Source organism: Salmo trutta, chromosome 18 (assembly GCF_901001165.1).
Source record: "Salmo trutta chromosome 18, fSalTru1.1, whole genome shotgun sequence".
Lineage (NCBI taxonomy): Eukaryota > Metazoa > Chordata > Actinopteri > Salmoniformes > Salmonidae > Salmo > Salmo trutta.
This window is the reverse complement of record NC_042974.1, coordinates 17,947,376-17,964,218: the sequence shown is the minus strand read 5'-3', so window position 1 is coordinate 17,964,218 and position 16,843 is coordinate 17,947,376. Positions and strand designations below refer to the sequence as shown.

At 45.4% G+C, this 16,843-nt stretch overlaps 1 protein-coding gene across 2 annotated transcripts in view; it reads right to left on the bottom strand.

The window, feature by feature from the left end:
* LOC115152906 (cytohesin-3) overlaps window positions 1-16,843 on the bottom strand; it is a 45,931-nt gene that overhangs the window by 2,044 nt on the left and 27,044 nt on the right. For both annotated transcript variants that reach the window (XM_029697829.1, XM_029697830.1), the window contains exons 6-12: window positions 15,813-15,893; window positions 15,531-15,643; window positions 10,700-10,848; window positions 10,500-10,611; window positions 5,872-5,948; window positions 5,261-5,332; window positions 4,926-5,080 (exon numbers count right to left, since the gene is read on the bottom strand). In XM_029697829.1, the coding sequence (XP_029553689.1) occupies window positions 4,926-5,080; window positions 5,261-5,332; window positions 5,872-5,948; window positions 10,500-10,611; window positions 10,700-10,848; window positions 15,531-15,643; window positions 15,813-15,893 (759 nt within the window). The remainder of the gene's footprint in view (window positions 1-4,925; window positions 5,081-5,260; window positions 5,333-5,871; window positions 5,949-10,499; window positions 10,612-10,699; window positions 10,849-15,530; window positions 15,644-15,812; window positions 15,894-16,843) is intronic.

Genomic DNA, 16,843 nt, shown 5'->3' with positions numbered 1-16,843 from the left:
CATTCTGCTCTGACAGAGGACCTCAACAGAGCTGTAACACAATCAAGCAGTTTCTCATTTGTATTTATTATGGATCCCCATTAGTTCCTGCCAAGGCAGCAGCTACTATTCCTGGGGTCCATCAAAATTAAAGCAGTTATACATTCACAACACACTAAGTGTGTGCCCTCAGGCCCCTACTCTACTACCACATATCTACAAAATCCATGGGTACGTGTGTATAGTGCGTATGTTATTGTGTGTTTGTATGCATGTTTGTTGCTTCACAGTCCCCGCTGTTCCAAAAGGTGTATTTTTATCTGTTATTTTTTAAATGTAATTCTACTGCTTGCATGAGTTACTTGATGTGGAATAGAGTTCCATGTAGTCCTGTGCACTTCCCAAATTCTGTTCTGGACATGGGAACTGTGAAGAGACCTCTTGTGGCATGTCTTGTAGGGTATGCATGGGTGTCCGAGCTGTGTGCCAGTATTTCAAACAGACACCTTGGTGCACTCAACATGTCAATACCTCTTATAAATACAAGTAGTGATGAAGTCAATCTCTCCTCCACTTTGAGCCAGGAGAGATTGACATGCATATTATTAATATTAGCTCTCTGTGTACATCCAAGGACCAGCTGTGCTGCCCCGTTCTGAGCCAATTGCAATTTTCCCAAGTCCCTCTTTGTGGCACCTGACCACACGACTGAACAGCAGTCCAGGTGAGACAAAACCAGAGGCTGTAGGACCTGCCTTGTTGATAGTACTGTTAAGAAGGCAGAGCAGAGCTTTATTATGGACAGACTTCTCCCCACCTTAGTTACTGTTGCATCAATGTTTTGACCATGACAGTTTAAAATCCAGGGTTACTCTAAGAAGTTTAGTCACCTCAACTTGCTCAATCACCACATTATTCATTACAAGATTTAGTGAATGATTTGTCCAAAATATAATGCTTTTAGTTTTTTAAATATTTAGGACTAACTTATTCCTTGCCACCCATTCTGAAACGAACGGCAGCTCTTTGTTGAGTGTTGCAGTGATTTCAGTAGCTGACGTGTATAGTGTTGAGTCATCCACATACATGGACACACTCAAAGTCAGTGGCATGTCATTAGTAAAAATTGAAACGAGTTGACAGGACAACAGGTGTGTTCTTTGGTACATTAGTGCAGACGGTCTAGACTATAATACACCCCTATTTTCCCTTGGAGACTGCAGAGGGGAAAACCGATAGAGGTCCAAGCCTTGCATCCAACGGGACCGTAATAGGGCCAAGTAATTCACTGCTTTCCTGGCAGTAGGAACACAGGACATGCTGGGATGGCCGTTCGGTGTGTGTATCATGCTGACCACAGGGGAGACTGAAGCGGGCTCAGAGTACAGAGAGGGTGTATGTGAGGTAAAGCAACCCAGGTCTGGCCTCTTCTGCACAGTCTGTCACACTGTCTCAGTCTGACAGCTACAACAATGGAGTCCTATAAAGTTGACCTATGGCTGAAATTTCATACAGGGCTGGTATGGACTAGGATTGGCACTGGTTTCCCAATTCTCCCACTATAAACTCATTTTCCAACATCCTATCTAAAGTTATGATAATTGCAGAACTAAAGTTGACATATTCATGGTCCCCTGTGTATGGCATCCACGTCATCCAAACAAGCTTGCCAATAAGGTTGTGGCACGAGCAGAAAAATCTATTCTGTTGGTTCTAATGGAAACCCAGCGTTCAATCCTAATGGTGTTTCTATATCTTCATGCCTGACGAGAGCATCATATAATATGATTTCCCCAGCAGATATTGATCATTGGAAAGCTCAGCTGAGAGGAGCTATGATCAATCACCCTCTGGGTCCAATTTAACACAGCACTTTCATCATTATTTCTCTCCTTAACTAGACAGCATTAGTGTCTGATAAATAGTGTGGATTTTGCAAAAACATGGAGAAATGAATTGAGGCAGAATGCTAGAAAAAGAGTGTAGTGTGTGTGTTCTAGCTCTCCTGCCTACAGGACAATCTACAGGGCTCCCTTGGAGAGTTCATCAATGAGCTTGACGCCTTGATAAGTTCCTTTCCTGAGGATGGCTCACCCCTCACAGTTCTGGGTGACTTTAACCTCCCTATATCTACCTTTGACGCATTTCTCTCTGCCTCCTTCTTTCCACTCCTCTGTTGACCTCACCCTCTCACCGTCACCCCCTACTCACAAGGCAGGCAATACGCTTGACCTCATCTTTACTAGATGCTGTTCTTCTACCAATCTCACTGCACCTCCCCTCCAAGTCTCCGACCACTACCTTGTATCCTTTTCCCTCTCGCACTCCTCCAACACTACTCACTCTGCCCCTACTCAGATGGTATTGCGCCGTTAAAACCGTCGCTCTCTCTCTCATGCTACTCTCTCCTCTTCCATCCTATCATCTCTTCCCTCTGCTCAAACCTTCTCCAACCTATCTCCTGATTCTGCCTCCTCAACCCTCCTCTCCTCCCTTTCTGCATCCTTTGACTCGCTATGTCCCCTATCCTCCTGGCCGGCTCGGTCCTCCCCTCCTGCTCCGTGGCTTGACGACTCATTGCGAGCTCACAGAACAGGGCTCCGGGCAGCCGAGCGGAAATGGAGGAAAACTAGCCTCCCTGCGGACCTGGCATCTTTTCACTCCCTCCTCATTTTCTTCCTCTGTTTCTGCTGCTAAAGCCACTTTCTACCACTCTAAATTCCAAGCATCTGCCTAGGAAGCTCTTTGCCACCTTCTCCTCCCTCCTGAATCCCCCCCCCTCCCTCTCTGCGGATGACTTCGTCAACCATTTTGAAAAGGTCGACGACATCCGATCCTCGTTTGTTAAGTCAAGCGACACCGCTGGTCCTGCTCACACTGCCCTACCCTATGCTTTGACCTCTTTCTCCTCTCTCTCTCCAGATGAAATCTTGCGACTTGTGACGGCCGGCCGCCCAACAACCTGCCCGCTTGACCCTATCCCCTCCTCTCCAGACCATTTCCGGAGACCTTCTCCCTTACCTCACCCCGCTCATCAACTCATCCTTGACTGCTGGCTACGTCCCTTCCATCTTCAAGAGAGCGAGAGTTGCACCCCTTCTCAAAAAACCTACACTCGATCCCTCCGATGTCAACAACTACAGACCAGTATCCCTTCTTTCTTTCCTCTCCAAAACTCTTGAGCGTGCCGTCCTTGGCCAGCTCTCTTGCCATCTCTCTCAGAATGACCTTCTTGATCCAAATCAGTCAGGTTTCAAGACTGGTCATTCAACTGAGACTGCTCTTCTCTGTGTCACGGAGGCTCTCCGCACTGCTAAAGCTAACTCTCTCTCCTCTGCTCTCATCCTTCTAGACCCATCTGCTGCCTTTGATACTGTGAACCATCAGATCCTCCTCTCCACCCTCTCCGAGTTGGGCATCTCCGGCGCGGCTCACTCTTGGATTGCGTCCTACCTGACAGGTCGCTCCTACCAGGTGGCATGGCAAGAATCCGTCTCCGCAACACGTGCTCTCACCACTGGTGTCCCCCAGGGCTCAGTTCTAGGCCCTCTCCTATTCTCGCTATACACCAAGTCACTTGGCTCTGTCATATCCTCACATGGTCTCTCCTATCATTGCTACGCAGACGACACACAATTCATCTTCTCCTTTCCCCCTTCTGATAACCAGGTGGCAAATCGCATCTCTGCATGTCTGGCAGACATATCAGTGTGGATGACGGATCACCACCTCAAGCTGAACCTTGGCAAGACGGAGCTGCCCTTCCTCCCGGGGAAGGACTGCCCGTTCCATGATCTCGCCATCACAGTTGACAACTCCATTGTGTCCTCCTCCCAGAGTGCTAAGAGCCTTGGCGTGACCCTGGACAACACCCTGTTGTTCTCCGCTAACATCAAGGCGGTGACCCGATCCTGTAGGTTCATGCTCTACAACATTCGCAGAGTACGACCCTGCCTCACACAGGAAGCGGCGCAGGTCCTAATCCAGGCACTTGTCATCTCCCGTCTGGATTACTGCAACTCGCTGCTGGCGGGGCTCCCTGCCTGTGCCCTTAAACCCCTACAACTCATCCAGAACGCCGCAGCCCGTCTGGTGTTCAACCTTCCCAAGTTCTCTCACGTCACCCCGCTCCTCCGCACACTCCACTGGCTTCCAGTTGAAGCTCGCATCTGCTACAAGACCATGGTGCTTGCCTACGGAGCTGTGAGGGGAACGGCACCTCCGTACCTTCAGGCTCTGATCAGTCCCTACACCCAAACAAGGGCACTGCGTTCAACCACCTCTGGCCTGCTCGCCTCCCTACCTCTGCGGAAGCACAGTTCCTGCTCAGCCCAGTCAAAACTGTTCGCTGCTCTGGCACCCCAATGGTGGGACAAGCTCCCTCACGACGCCAGGACAGCGGAGTCAATCACCACCTTCCGGAGACACCTGAAACCCCACCTCTTTAAGGAATACCTGGGATAGGATTAAGTAACCCACCCACCCCCCCAAAAAGATATAGATGTACTATTGTAAAGTGGTTGTTCCACTGGATATCATAAGGTGAATGCACCAATTTGTAAGTCGCTCTGGATAAGAGCGTCTGCTAAATGACGTAAATGTAAATGTCTTTATCAAACAGAAACCCATTTAACCTCCAGAGAGCTCAGATCAACTCCGAGCCCAGTCTTGTCCACCGCACACTGAGAAAGTGAGCCTCTCAGCCATATGGGTTAGTCTGTCACACAGTTACATCAAAGAGTTCACACATGGTCATGGTGCTGTGTGTGAAGACCAACCCATCTTCAAAGAAGTGTCAGTGGATACATACATACTGGTTTAATCCTAGCTTTGCCATTGAATCGTTGAGATTCACTGGTGTCTCCTAACAGATGACTATGGGCTTTGGACCCAGGTGAGTAATATCTGTTGTGTTTACATGGGGGTAAAACTCCCAAAAAACATACTTGATGGATTTGATCCACTCTTCCTTCTCCTCTGTGGTGGGCGCTGATATCCTGTACACTGTGTGGTTGCCCTCGACGACCCGGCCGTCCGCCTCAGTCTTACACGCCTTGATCAGCGAACCCTTGTGGTTGGGGTTGTAGAGCTCGAAACAGTTCTGATTGGACAACAGGGTCCAAAATAGAGAGAGGTGAGAGTACAGAACTAGTTACGGTGAAGACAAATAATTAGTTACGGTGAAGAGGGACAGTGAGTCCCGGTGAAGAGGGACTAGAAGTGTTCAGTGCTTTATTAGCCCTTTCTTAGAAAGTGTTTCAGTATATTTTGAGGAACTTACAGGTTTCCTGGGCTCATCCACCTCTCTTATACTGAGGTTCTCCAAAGGAATGATCCCACGAGGTTCCTTGTCCTGCAGACGTGAAGAACACATTCATTTATTTAATATGTAGCCACACAGCATATACTTACAGGCCAATTGTTTTGTGCAGCTGGTTCAATAAGTAAAAAACACATTTGTAATGTGTGTTATTCACATAAGTGTGTATAAATCAGCAATATTCAGACAGTATTCTACTGTGTGAGGAAGTTACTTATGGGAGAAGTAACCCAATCCGACAGTGGGCTTCTATTGTGTCTGGGGGCTGAGGAGACCTTGAACAGAACAGCCCGGTCTTTCTCTTAATGAGAGAACACAGCAGGGAGGGGACGTCCAGGGACTGGGCTCAGTGCTGGGAGTGGGCTCTAAGCTGTGGTGTGTTGGGGCTGTGCTCTCATCAGTGTGTATAGGATAATGGGGGGGGGGGGGGTCTGGGCTAGGCCAGATGTGCAGCAGACCTCCCAGATGGTTCCATGCATTGTGTTAATTGCTGGACCATGGTGCATTTAGGGCAAATGGCCAGGCTGCATCTGCTCCGGAGGTCTCATTGATAAAACCACACACTAACTTACCGTTGTGTATTCAAAGTAGTACAGGCAGTTGTCAGTCAGAATGAACCACCGTCTCTTCCAGGTCTTCACTCTTCCACCTGTAGAGAAATATACCAGACATGTTGAGTAACAAGTTATATCCTCAAAGAGACATGTTGAGTAACAACCACAGACAGGGAAGAGCCATTGGCCAAGCCATGCAGAGAGGCAGTGCTGTAGGCTACACAGCCAATGAGGTGATACATTTCTATCTGCAATACTAACCGTAATGTATAGAGTTGACCTGATTCCCTATATTCTACATGATATCTGTTCTAGGCAATCTATTTCTAACTGAATGTTCTGTAATGTTGCACCCTCCTGAATATACCCTAGCATGGCATGTGGATGCTAATCTCTTGGGCATATACAATACTATGGGAAAGGGTTTAGATGGAGGCTGCTTAATGTCGATCTTTCAGCAACCAGCAAAGCCTTTCTCATAGACTAATTTCAGTGCAAACTGCAACAGCAATTATGAACATTTCCTTTGAGACTCAATGTTGAGACAGACAGACTAGCCTATAGTCCAGCCCTCAGACCGTAGGGTACTCTTCCTATCTGATTGGCAGTCTGTCCATTAGGCTGATTCAATCAGGGGCCCAATATCTCCCACCGCTCAGCCTCCCTAGAGGTCCCAAAGCAGTTCAGGTATTGCTTGTGAAAACAGTCAAAATGTGGGTTGAATTTGGGGAGAAATCCCAGAAATGCAGCCGGAGCTGGGGAGCATGGTTCATTGGTCAGGGGTGGCAATGCATTCAGACTGACATCACAGTATACCCAGCCCACTGCATAATAAAGACATTTGCCTCTTAAAAGTGATACATCTTCATTTTATTTCATTATTTTGCAGATATAAAGTGAAAAGAGAGGGACAATTATTCATTCCGCATTTCTGTAACAATACACTAGTAAGCGAGTTTACTGCAATGAGTTTGCTTGTTTAAATTCCTGATCAAGTACTAACTATCAATACAAAATGGGGATGTGGTCCCATTTTATAGAAACATTCATCATAGTCTGAACTCAGTTCTTTTCACATGGCCAAATACCTCTCTGTACCGGGAAGCCAGTGTGTCCGGCCAACCAGGGAGTGTGAGGAACAAGATACAATTCTCAGACGCTGCATTTTTTCAGGAAGAATATCTCCTTAATGATATGGAGTTAGCATTAACTCTTCGAGTCAAGCCTTTGTCAGCAGATAAATGCAGATAATTCTCTACAGTTGTCCAGATTAAGGATTATTTGAGTTTGTTAATTAAACCAAAATGATGCAAGCAGTCAATAATCTATGTAATACTATGTTAGTATACTTATGATTACTATAGTATTACTCTGGTATTATTATACTTTATATTTTAGGGGTGGATCAGGGCCAAGAAACACGAGCAATGGACATTAGACCGGTGGGAATCTGTCCTTTGGTCTGATGAGTCCAAATTTGAGATTTTTGGTTCCAACCGCCGTGTCTTTGTGAGACGCAGAGTAGGTGAACAGATGATCACCACATGTGTGGTTCCCACCGTGAAGCATGGAGGTGTGATGGTGTTGGGGTGCTTTGCTGGTGACACCGTCTGATTTATTTACAATTCAAGGCACACTTAACCAGCATGACTACCACAGCATTCTGCAGCGATACGCCATCCCATCTGGTTTGCACTTAGTCCCACTATCATTTGTTTTTCAACAGGACAATGACCCCAAACACACCTCCAGGCTGTGTAAGGGTTATTTGACCAAGAAGGAGAGTGATGGAGTGCTGCATCAGATGACCTGGCCTCCACAAATCACCCAACATCATCCTAAACCATCTCAAATTGGGTTGAGTTGCAGAGACTGCAGAGTGAAGGAAAAGCAACCATTGATCATCCTTGAGATGTTCTACAATTTGATTCCACCTGTGGTAAACTCAATTGATTGGACATGATTTGGAAAGGCACAAACCTGTCTATATAAGGTCCCACAGTTGTCAGTGCATGTAAGAGCAATAACCAAGCCATGAGGTTGAAGGAATTGTCTGTGGAGGTCAGAGACGGGATTGTGCCGAGGGACAGATCTGGAAGAGTACCAACACATTTCTGCAGCATTGAAGATCCAAGAACACAGTGGCCTCCATCATTCTTAAATGGAAGAAGTTTGGAACCACCAACTCTTCCAAGAGCTGGCCGCACAGCCAAAATGAGCAATCTGGGGAGAAAGGCCTTGGTCAGGGAGGTGAAGAACCCGATGGTCACTCTAACAGAGCTCCAAAGTTCCTCTGTGGAGATGGGAAAACCTTCCAGAAGGACAACCATCTCTGCAGCACTCTACCAATCAAGCCCTTTATGGTAGAGTGGCCAGACAGAAGACACTCCTCAGTAAAAGGCACATGACAGCCAGCTTGGAGTTTGCCAAAAGGCACCTAAAGACTCTCAGACCATGAGAAACAAGAATCTCTGGTCTGATGAAACCAAGATTGAATTCTTTGGCCTGAATGCCAAGCATCATGTCTGTAGGAAACCTGGCACCATCCCTACGGTGAAGCATGGTGGTGGCAGCATCATGCTGTGGGAATGTTTTTCAGCAGCAGGGACTGGGAGACTAGTCAGGATCTAGGGAAAGATGAACAGAGCAAAGTATAGAGAGATCCTTGATGAAAACCTGCTATATAGCGCTCAGGGCCTTAGACTGGGGCAAAGGTTCAGCTTCCAACAGGACAACAACCCTAAGCACACAGCCAAGACAACACAGGAGTGCCTTCAGGACAAGTCTCTGAATGTCCTTGAATGGCCCAGCCAGAGCCTGGACTTAAACCTGATCCAGGCATCTCTGGAGAGAGCTGAAAATGGCTGTGCAGCGACGCTCCCCATCCAACCTGACAGAACTGCAGAAAAGAATGGGAGAAATTCCCCAAATACAGGTGTGCCAAGCTTGTAGCGTCATACCCAAGAAGACTCGAGGCTGTAATCGCTGCCAAAGGTGCTTCAACAAAGTACTGAGTGAAGGGTCTGAATAATTATGTAAATGTAATATCAGTTTACACATTTATGAATTAGCACAAATTTCTAAACAACCTGTTTTTGCTTTGTCATTATTGATGAGCGAAAAAAAACAATCCATTTTAGAATAAGGCTGTAACCTAACAAAATGTGAAAAAAGTCAAGGGGTCTGAATACTTTCCAAAGGCACTAACTACCTGACAGGCTGCGGTAATGACCCATTTAACTACCTGACAGGCTGCGGTAATGACCCATTTAACTACCTGACAGGCTGCGGTAATGACCCATTTAACTACCTGACAGGCTGCGGTAATGACCCATTTAACTACCTGACAGGCTACGGTAATGACCCATTTAACTACCTGACAGGCTACGGTAATGACCCATTTAACTAAATCATAAAAACCAAGGTGGCTAACAGGCAGCTCCTTCCAAAAGGATGCTAAAATCAGCATACAGATGTAATGCATGCAACTCCGAGAGGAAAACAAACTAAAATTATCTGGCAAGTGCAGCCGGTGGGATGGAAAGAGGAGGATCCTAATGGATAGATAGGTTTCGTGCCAAATGGCACTCTACAATATTGTGCACTATTTTCACCAGTAGCCATTTGAGACGCACCCAGATAGGAGGAGGAAGTAGGAAAGCAGCAGGATGCGTTTCAGGCCTGGAGGGCAGCAGCAAGATATGTGTTTGAGGCCTGGAGGGCAGCGGCAGGAGGGTATGTGTTTGAGGCCTGGAGGGCAGCAGCAGGAGGGTATGTGTTTGAGGCCTGGAGGGCAGCGGCAGGAGGGTATGTGTTTGAGGCCTGGGGGGAAGCAGGATATGTGTTTGAGGCCTGGAGGGCAGCAGCAGGATATGTTTCAGGCCTGTAGGGCAGCAGCAGGAGGAACTCAGAACACCACAAGATCAACACATACTGTAGCATTCAGAACACATTCTCCAAGTGCAAACCCATGACCAAAATTAAATAAATGCACCCCTTCCTGGGGCCTTATTTAAGCTAGATGCTATAATAACTAGGCCCCTGAGTTTTTCCTGGTCAGGTCACATGGGCTGGAAAAACTAACAAGCAAGCTAATAGATGAGCACTAACCAGCTAGCAGCTGATACATCTGTTGACTAAGAAGATTAACCACTAGATTTACATGTTAGCATGGGTCCTCAGGATGAGGCAGCTGCAGGGAGGGAGGGAAGGTTGGGAGAGAAGTTGTCCCTAACCACAGATCTAGGATCAGTTTACGGCCTGTATCAGTAGTTAGGGGCAACTTCTACTGGGATCGAGGGGTACCTACCTCCTAGTGCAGAGTAAGAAGAAACAGCCAGTCACAGAACAGAAAGGTGACAGGTCAAAGGGTGTGAGGGAAAACAAGAGGGCACATTTAACAGTAAGGGCATAAACCAAGGACAGAGAGAGAAGCAGCTGAGTCACAGACCATGCTTGGAGTGAGAGAGAAAAGACAAGAATGAGACAGTAGTGCAGAAATAATACGAGTTTTTCACATTGCTAACATTAGATCATATCCTGAGATCATTGCCATCTGCACAACAATGTAGTGGAAAAGGATAGGATATAGAATATTTGGAGTTATGTTGGTGAACCAAGATGTGGATTCTTTGGTCGTCACTCACCTAATTTCAGTAGCCATCCCTCTCTGTCAGGGTTGAAGAACGTATGTGTCAGATCGTTGCCATCGTCCTCTGGGATTTTGAAGGGCTCATTTTTTATGCTGTCAAATAAATTCTGTCAAATAGAATACAAAAAGGTTGTAATGGAGTAATGGAAAAAACATTTGCTCTACACACGCACACAAACACACGCACACTCTCACCCTGAGTAGTTCCTCTGGCAGGTCTCCTCCCTCGTTGATGCCTCTGTTCATGGAGATGAATCTCTCTACAGGGGGCTTGTCTCTGACATTGGGGTTGTGCAGGCTGGTGTTCAACATAATGATGGCAAACGACAGCACATAACAGGTGTCTGCAGGAGGGAGAGAAGTAATGAATATTTAGTACTGATACACACCTCAGACATCTGCCTTTCACTGAGGTTAACCAACGACGCCAGACACTAGTCAATTCATGAGTTTTGGGAAGAATTGTGGTCAATATCAATTATATCTGAAAATTGATCTATAAACAACTTTTCTTCTCCTCTGCCCCCCTGCATGCATGACACGACTACTAGTAGAGACTCAATACAGTAGATCAACCTGGAGACCCAGCAGGGACTAGTCTACTGTTACTACTACTAGTAGAGACTCAATACAGTAGATCAACCTGGAGACCCAGCAGGGACTAGTCTGTTACTACTACTAGTAGAGACTCAATACAGTAGATCAACCTGGTGACCCAGCAGGGACTAGTCTACTGTTACTACTACTAGTAGAGACTCAATACAGTAGATCAACCTGGAGACCCAGCAGGGACTAGTCTACTGTTACTACTACTAGTAGAGACTCAATACAGTAGATCAACCTGGAGACCCAGCAGGGACTAGTCTACTGTTACTACTACTAGTAGAGACTCAATACAGTAGATCAACCTGGAGACCCAGCAGGGACTAGTCTGTTGTTACTACTACTAGTAAAGACTCAATACAGTAGATCAACCTGGAGACCCAGCAGGGACTAGTCTGTTACTACTACTAGTAGAGACTCAATACAGTAGATCAACCTGGAGACCCAGCAGGAAGAACTACTACTACTACTACTACTACTACTACTACTACTACTACAGACTCAATGTCTTTAAGTTAAATATCCCCATAGAGTCAATTGACGCACCGTAACATTAAAAAAAATCCCCATGAAAATATGTGTTTTTTTTCTTTAAGACCCCCACAAGTGTCACGGGACTCGTCTGAAGGTAACCGGTATTGGTTTAAAAAAAGTATGAAGGTAGTTTTTACCCCAAAAAAGGGTTAAATATATATTTCCTGAGCTTTCTTATATCTCCTAGATTTAGGACAAACACTTCAAAACCTTGTTTCTTATTATTTATTTGACAATGTTTTGCTATTTGAATGCGTTATTCAATGTGTTTCTATGGGCTATAGTAGTAAAGGCCAAAATCTGTGCACTAGGAGTTCTGGTACTGTTGTTCTGCTCTGTACATGACAGACTGTCTGTTGAACTCAGAGCAGAGACATGTCTGGTGTGAACAGAGCACAGATAAAACGGCACAGTCCAGCCCCTCTCTGAATGAACCCATGACGAGCATAGAACATTAACTATAAAACCATTTACTACCTATTGTGGAAATAATATCCTTTCTCTGGCTCTTTTTCGTAAATAATTCCAGATTGTTTGGGGATAAGAAGTTGTGTGTCGAAATCCTGCATGGAGCCTTCGCCGTGCGCTGCCACTAAGAGCGCACCTGCTGTCAGGAAGGAGGAAGTAAATATGGCTCTTCGGTCCCTTTGTGAGAGCGGTCGGGCAGCAGTTCATGTGTGTGCCACTCATTACAGAAGCCTTGGTCATTTTCTATGTGCTTAGATTATAAAAGTTAGAAATTAGATCGCCTGTTTTATCATTCTACTCCCAATGTGTTTGGAACCGGTTGGGGCCGTTCAAACTTTGGCTCTTATGATTTACTAGAAACATTGTGGAGGACCGAGCACGCCCCCATTCTCATTGATGGGGCTGTAGTGGAGCAGGTTGAGAGCTTCAAGTTCCTTGGTGTCCACATCAACAACACACTAGAATCGTCCAAACACACCAAGACAGTCGTGAAGAGGGCACGACAAAGCCTATTCCCCCTCAGGAAAGTAAAAAGATTTGGCATGGGTCCTGAGATCCTCAAAAGGTTCGACAGCTGCAACATCGAGAGCATCCTTACTGGTTGTATCATTGCCTGGTATGGAAATTGCTCTGCCTCTGACCGCAAGGCACTACAGAGGGTAGTGCGTACGGCCCAGTACATCACTGGGGCTAAGCTGCCTGCCATCCAGGACCTCTACACCAGGCGGTGTCAGAGGAAGGCCCTAAAAATTGTCAAAGACCCCAGCCACCCCAGTCATAGACTGTTCTCTCTACTACTGCATGGCAAGCGGTACCGGAGTGCCAAGTCTAGGACAAAAAGGCTTCAACAGTTTTTACCCCCAAGCCATAAGACTCCTGAACAGGTAATCAAATGGCTACCCAGACTATTTGCATTGTGTGCACCCCCCAACCCCTCTTTTACGCTGATGCTACTCTCTGTTTATCATATATGCAATCACTTTAACTATACATACTACCTCAATTGGGCCGACCAACCAGTGCCCCGCACATTGGCTAACTGGGCTATCTGCATTGTGTCCTAGCCACCACCCGCCAACCCCTCTTTTACGCTACTGCTACTCTGTTCATCATACATGCATAGTCACTTTAACCATATCTACATACTACCTCAATCAGCCTGACTAACCCGTGACTGCATGTGGCCTCGCTTCTTCTATAGCCTCGCTACTGTATATAGCCTGTCTTTTTACTGTTGTTTTATTTCTTTACTTACCTATTTTTCACCTAATACCTTTTTTCCACTATTGGTTAGAGCTTGTAAGTAAGCATTTCACTGTAAGGTCTACACCTGTTGTATTCGGCGCACGTGACAAATAAACTTTGATTTGTCAAACAAACATGTGTTTGTAGAGCCACCTTTTGCACCTATTACTGTATGTCTGTAAGTTTTGGTGGGCTGCCCTCTCTTGGCAGGTTTGTTGTGGTGCCATATTATTTCCATGTATTTAATGGTGCTCTGTGGGATGTTCAAAGTTTCTGATAAAAAAAATTATAACCCAACCCTGATCTGTACTTCTCCACAACTTTGTCCCTGACCTGTTTGGAGAGCTCCTTGGTCTTCATGGTGGTGCCCCTTGCTTAGTGGTGTTGCAGACTCTGGGGCCTTTCAGAACAGATGTGTATATATACACTGAGATCATGTGACACTTAAATAAAGTCCACCTGTATGCAAACTAACTAACTATGTGACATTTGAAGGTAATTGGTTGCACCAGATCTTATTTAGGGGCTTCATAGCAAAGGGGTGAATACAAATGCACAAACCACTTTTAATTTTTTTTTTAAACAACTTACCTTTTTCATTTCACTTCACCCATTTGGACTATTTTGTGTATGTCCATTACATGAAATCCAAATAAAAATCCACTTAAATTACAGGTTGTAATGCAATAAAATAGGACAAATACCAAGGGGGATTAATACTTTTGCAAGGCACTGTAATAAGGCTAATACTGCATTGAATGTATTACCTGAAAGAGGGAAGCTAGGAAATGTAGAGTTTATGGTGAGAGAGAGACACTGCTCACACATGCACCGCTTTTAAAGCAACGATATTCAAGTGATAGGCTGTTTTAAAAAAAACTCTGCAGCGGCAATAAAAAAGGCAGATGGAGATGGGTAAATTAGACGCGCATTGGGTCTTTATATTACTGCATAGGCAACAAATGTAGGCCTTCATGTCACAAGAAAAAAAGTGACCATGATGAGATGATAGGTCTACATGCATGGTGAACTGCACTCCACACTGAGATGGGCTGTCTGTCCGCACCCTGAGCATTGATTCATCATGCAGAGGCTGTAGAGAAGTCAGATTTAGACATTGCATAGGCTATAATTGAACAGTTCTATTTCTCACCATACTGTTTATATAAATAATTTATTAGAATTTACCGGTTTCTCGCAGTTACTTTCCTGGGAAAAGGTAGTGGTTTTTGGGCTGTAAACCTCAGTTACCAGGTTCCCGCTATTCAACACACACACACACACACACCCCCCCCTCCACACACACTCCCTCCACACACACACACACACACACACACACACTCCCCCCCCTGGGAATGAATACAGATATTGCAAATGTTATAATGTTGATGACTGGGTTGTTTAATATCTGTTGCCTCTAATTGCTGTAATCATTATTATTGGTTGGGTTACCCGTGCTGTGACTAGTGGTTATATGATGTGTCTTATCCTTCCTCTCCACTGGCCAACAGACTACACTCTAGGCAGTCTCTTCTGCTGATGTGTGTTTGGTAGCAGTGCTCTCTCCTACTCCTTTCATATCAGCAGTGCAAATACCTGCCTGGCGCCACAACAAAAATCTTTCCCCCTCTCTAACAGCACTACAGTAGTCTCATCCAATGCTGGTGTATTTCATACATCTTTTTGCTTACATGGCCACCTGGACGGATGTTCTGGTGGCTAAATACTTATTGTTCAGTCCACATGTGAACGTTTGACCCTGGACAGATGGCAATGGTCTCCAATCAATATCAGGAAGTATTCATTAGTGATAATTGAATAACAAGGCTGAGGGTGTCATAGACCCACTGTGGCCAAAACACTGCTACACAAACACATATGAACTAATCTAAAACAGTGAGCGGACATTCACTATCTGTAAGTCCCAAATGGCACCCTATACAGTGCACTACATTTGACCAGGGCTCATTTGAATAACAAGGCTGAGGGTGACTGACCCACATCAGTCAAAACGCTGCCACATTAAAACACATATGTACTAATGTAAAATGGTGAACAGACATTCACTATCTGTAAGTCCCAAATGGCACCCTATTCCCTATATAGTATACGACTATGGGCCCTGGTCAAAAGTACCATTTGGGAGGTAGACAGTGTTGAATGCTGAGGATCAGACCTGTTGACTGGAACACCCCAGGGTTACAGCCACAGTACCGCGAGGCAAACGCCTCCATCATCCGGTCAATCTTCTGAGCCTCACCAGGTAGACGAAAACTCCACAGGAACTGCCTGCAACAGACAGAGCAGAAACATTGACACTTAGCACCTCATTGGACACAATTGTTAATATCAGTATTGAGTGTGTACCATATAGAAGTATAAACGTCTCCATCAGTTCCTTAGAAAGCCAGTTTTGTTCACTTTGTTCCCTGTTAGATGAGAGAAACACATAGCTCACCTTAAGGCCTGGACGAGGTTGAGGTCAGCAAACTCATGAAGCTCTACGAACGCCTGTAGTACATCGAGGTTAAACTCATCTCTGGGGACACAAGGACATGTAAACTCATCAGGAAATGTTTTTTCCTCAAGGCATTTTTCCAGAGCAAGGAATGGGAATATTATTAAGGGAATATAAAAAGTGTCCTGGAGAAGAGATGGAATAGTTGCACACACAGGTTGAACCCAGAAGGGGAAAACAATATTTCCACTGTGAATGTTCTTTTGTCCAAGCAGATGCTTTATCCTTTGAATTCCAGACATATGTCTGCCTTCATTGACATACAAAGCAGCGCTGCAAGAGTCTGGAAGCAATCTAATAGCTGGCCTACTGAAATGGATCCCAATACCTCGAGGTGCTGGCCTACTGAAATGGATCCCAATACCTCGAGGTGCTGGCCTACTGAAATGGATCCCAATACCTCGAGGTGCTGGCCTACTGAAATGGATCCCAATACCTCGAGGTGCTGGCCTACTGAAATGGATCCCAATACCTCGACGTGCTGGCCTACTGAAATGGATCCCGATACCTTGAGGCACCCTGGACCATGCCAGCACATTTGATTGATGAAAAACAAGACACAGAAGCCTTCTGTGAGAGAGATTTGTTGCAGCACCAAAAGGGAGATTGAGAAAGTCAACATCACCTTTGAAGTTATGTGGCCAGTGGTTCATGTAACATCCATTTGAATGTTCGAGCTTGAACACTCATATCAGCAGGGGATCATACATACATATACACACACACATATATATATACATACATATACACATATATACACACACACACACACACACACACACACACACACACATACATACACACACACACACACACATACATACATACATACACACACACACACATACATACATATATATACATACATACATACACATACATATATATACATACATACATACACACACATATATACACACACACACACATATATATACACACACACACACACACATATATATACATACATA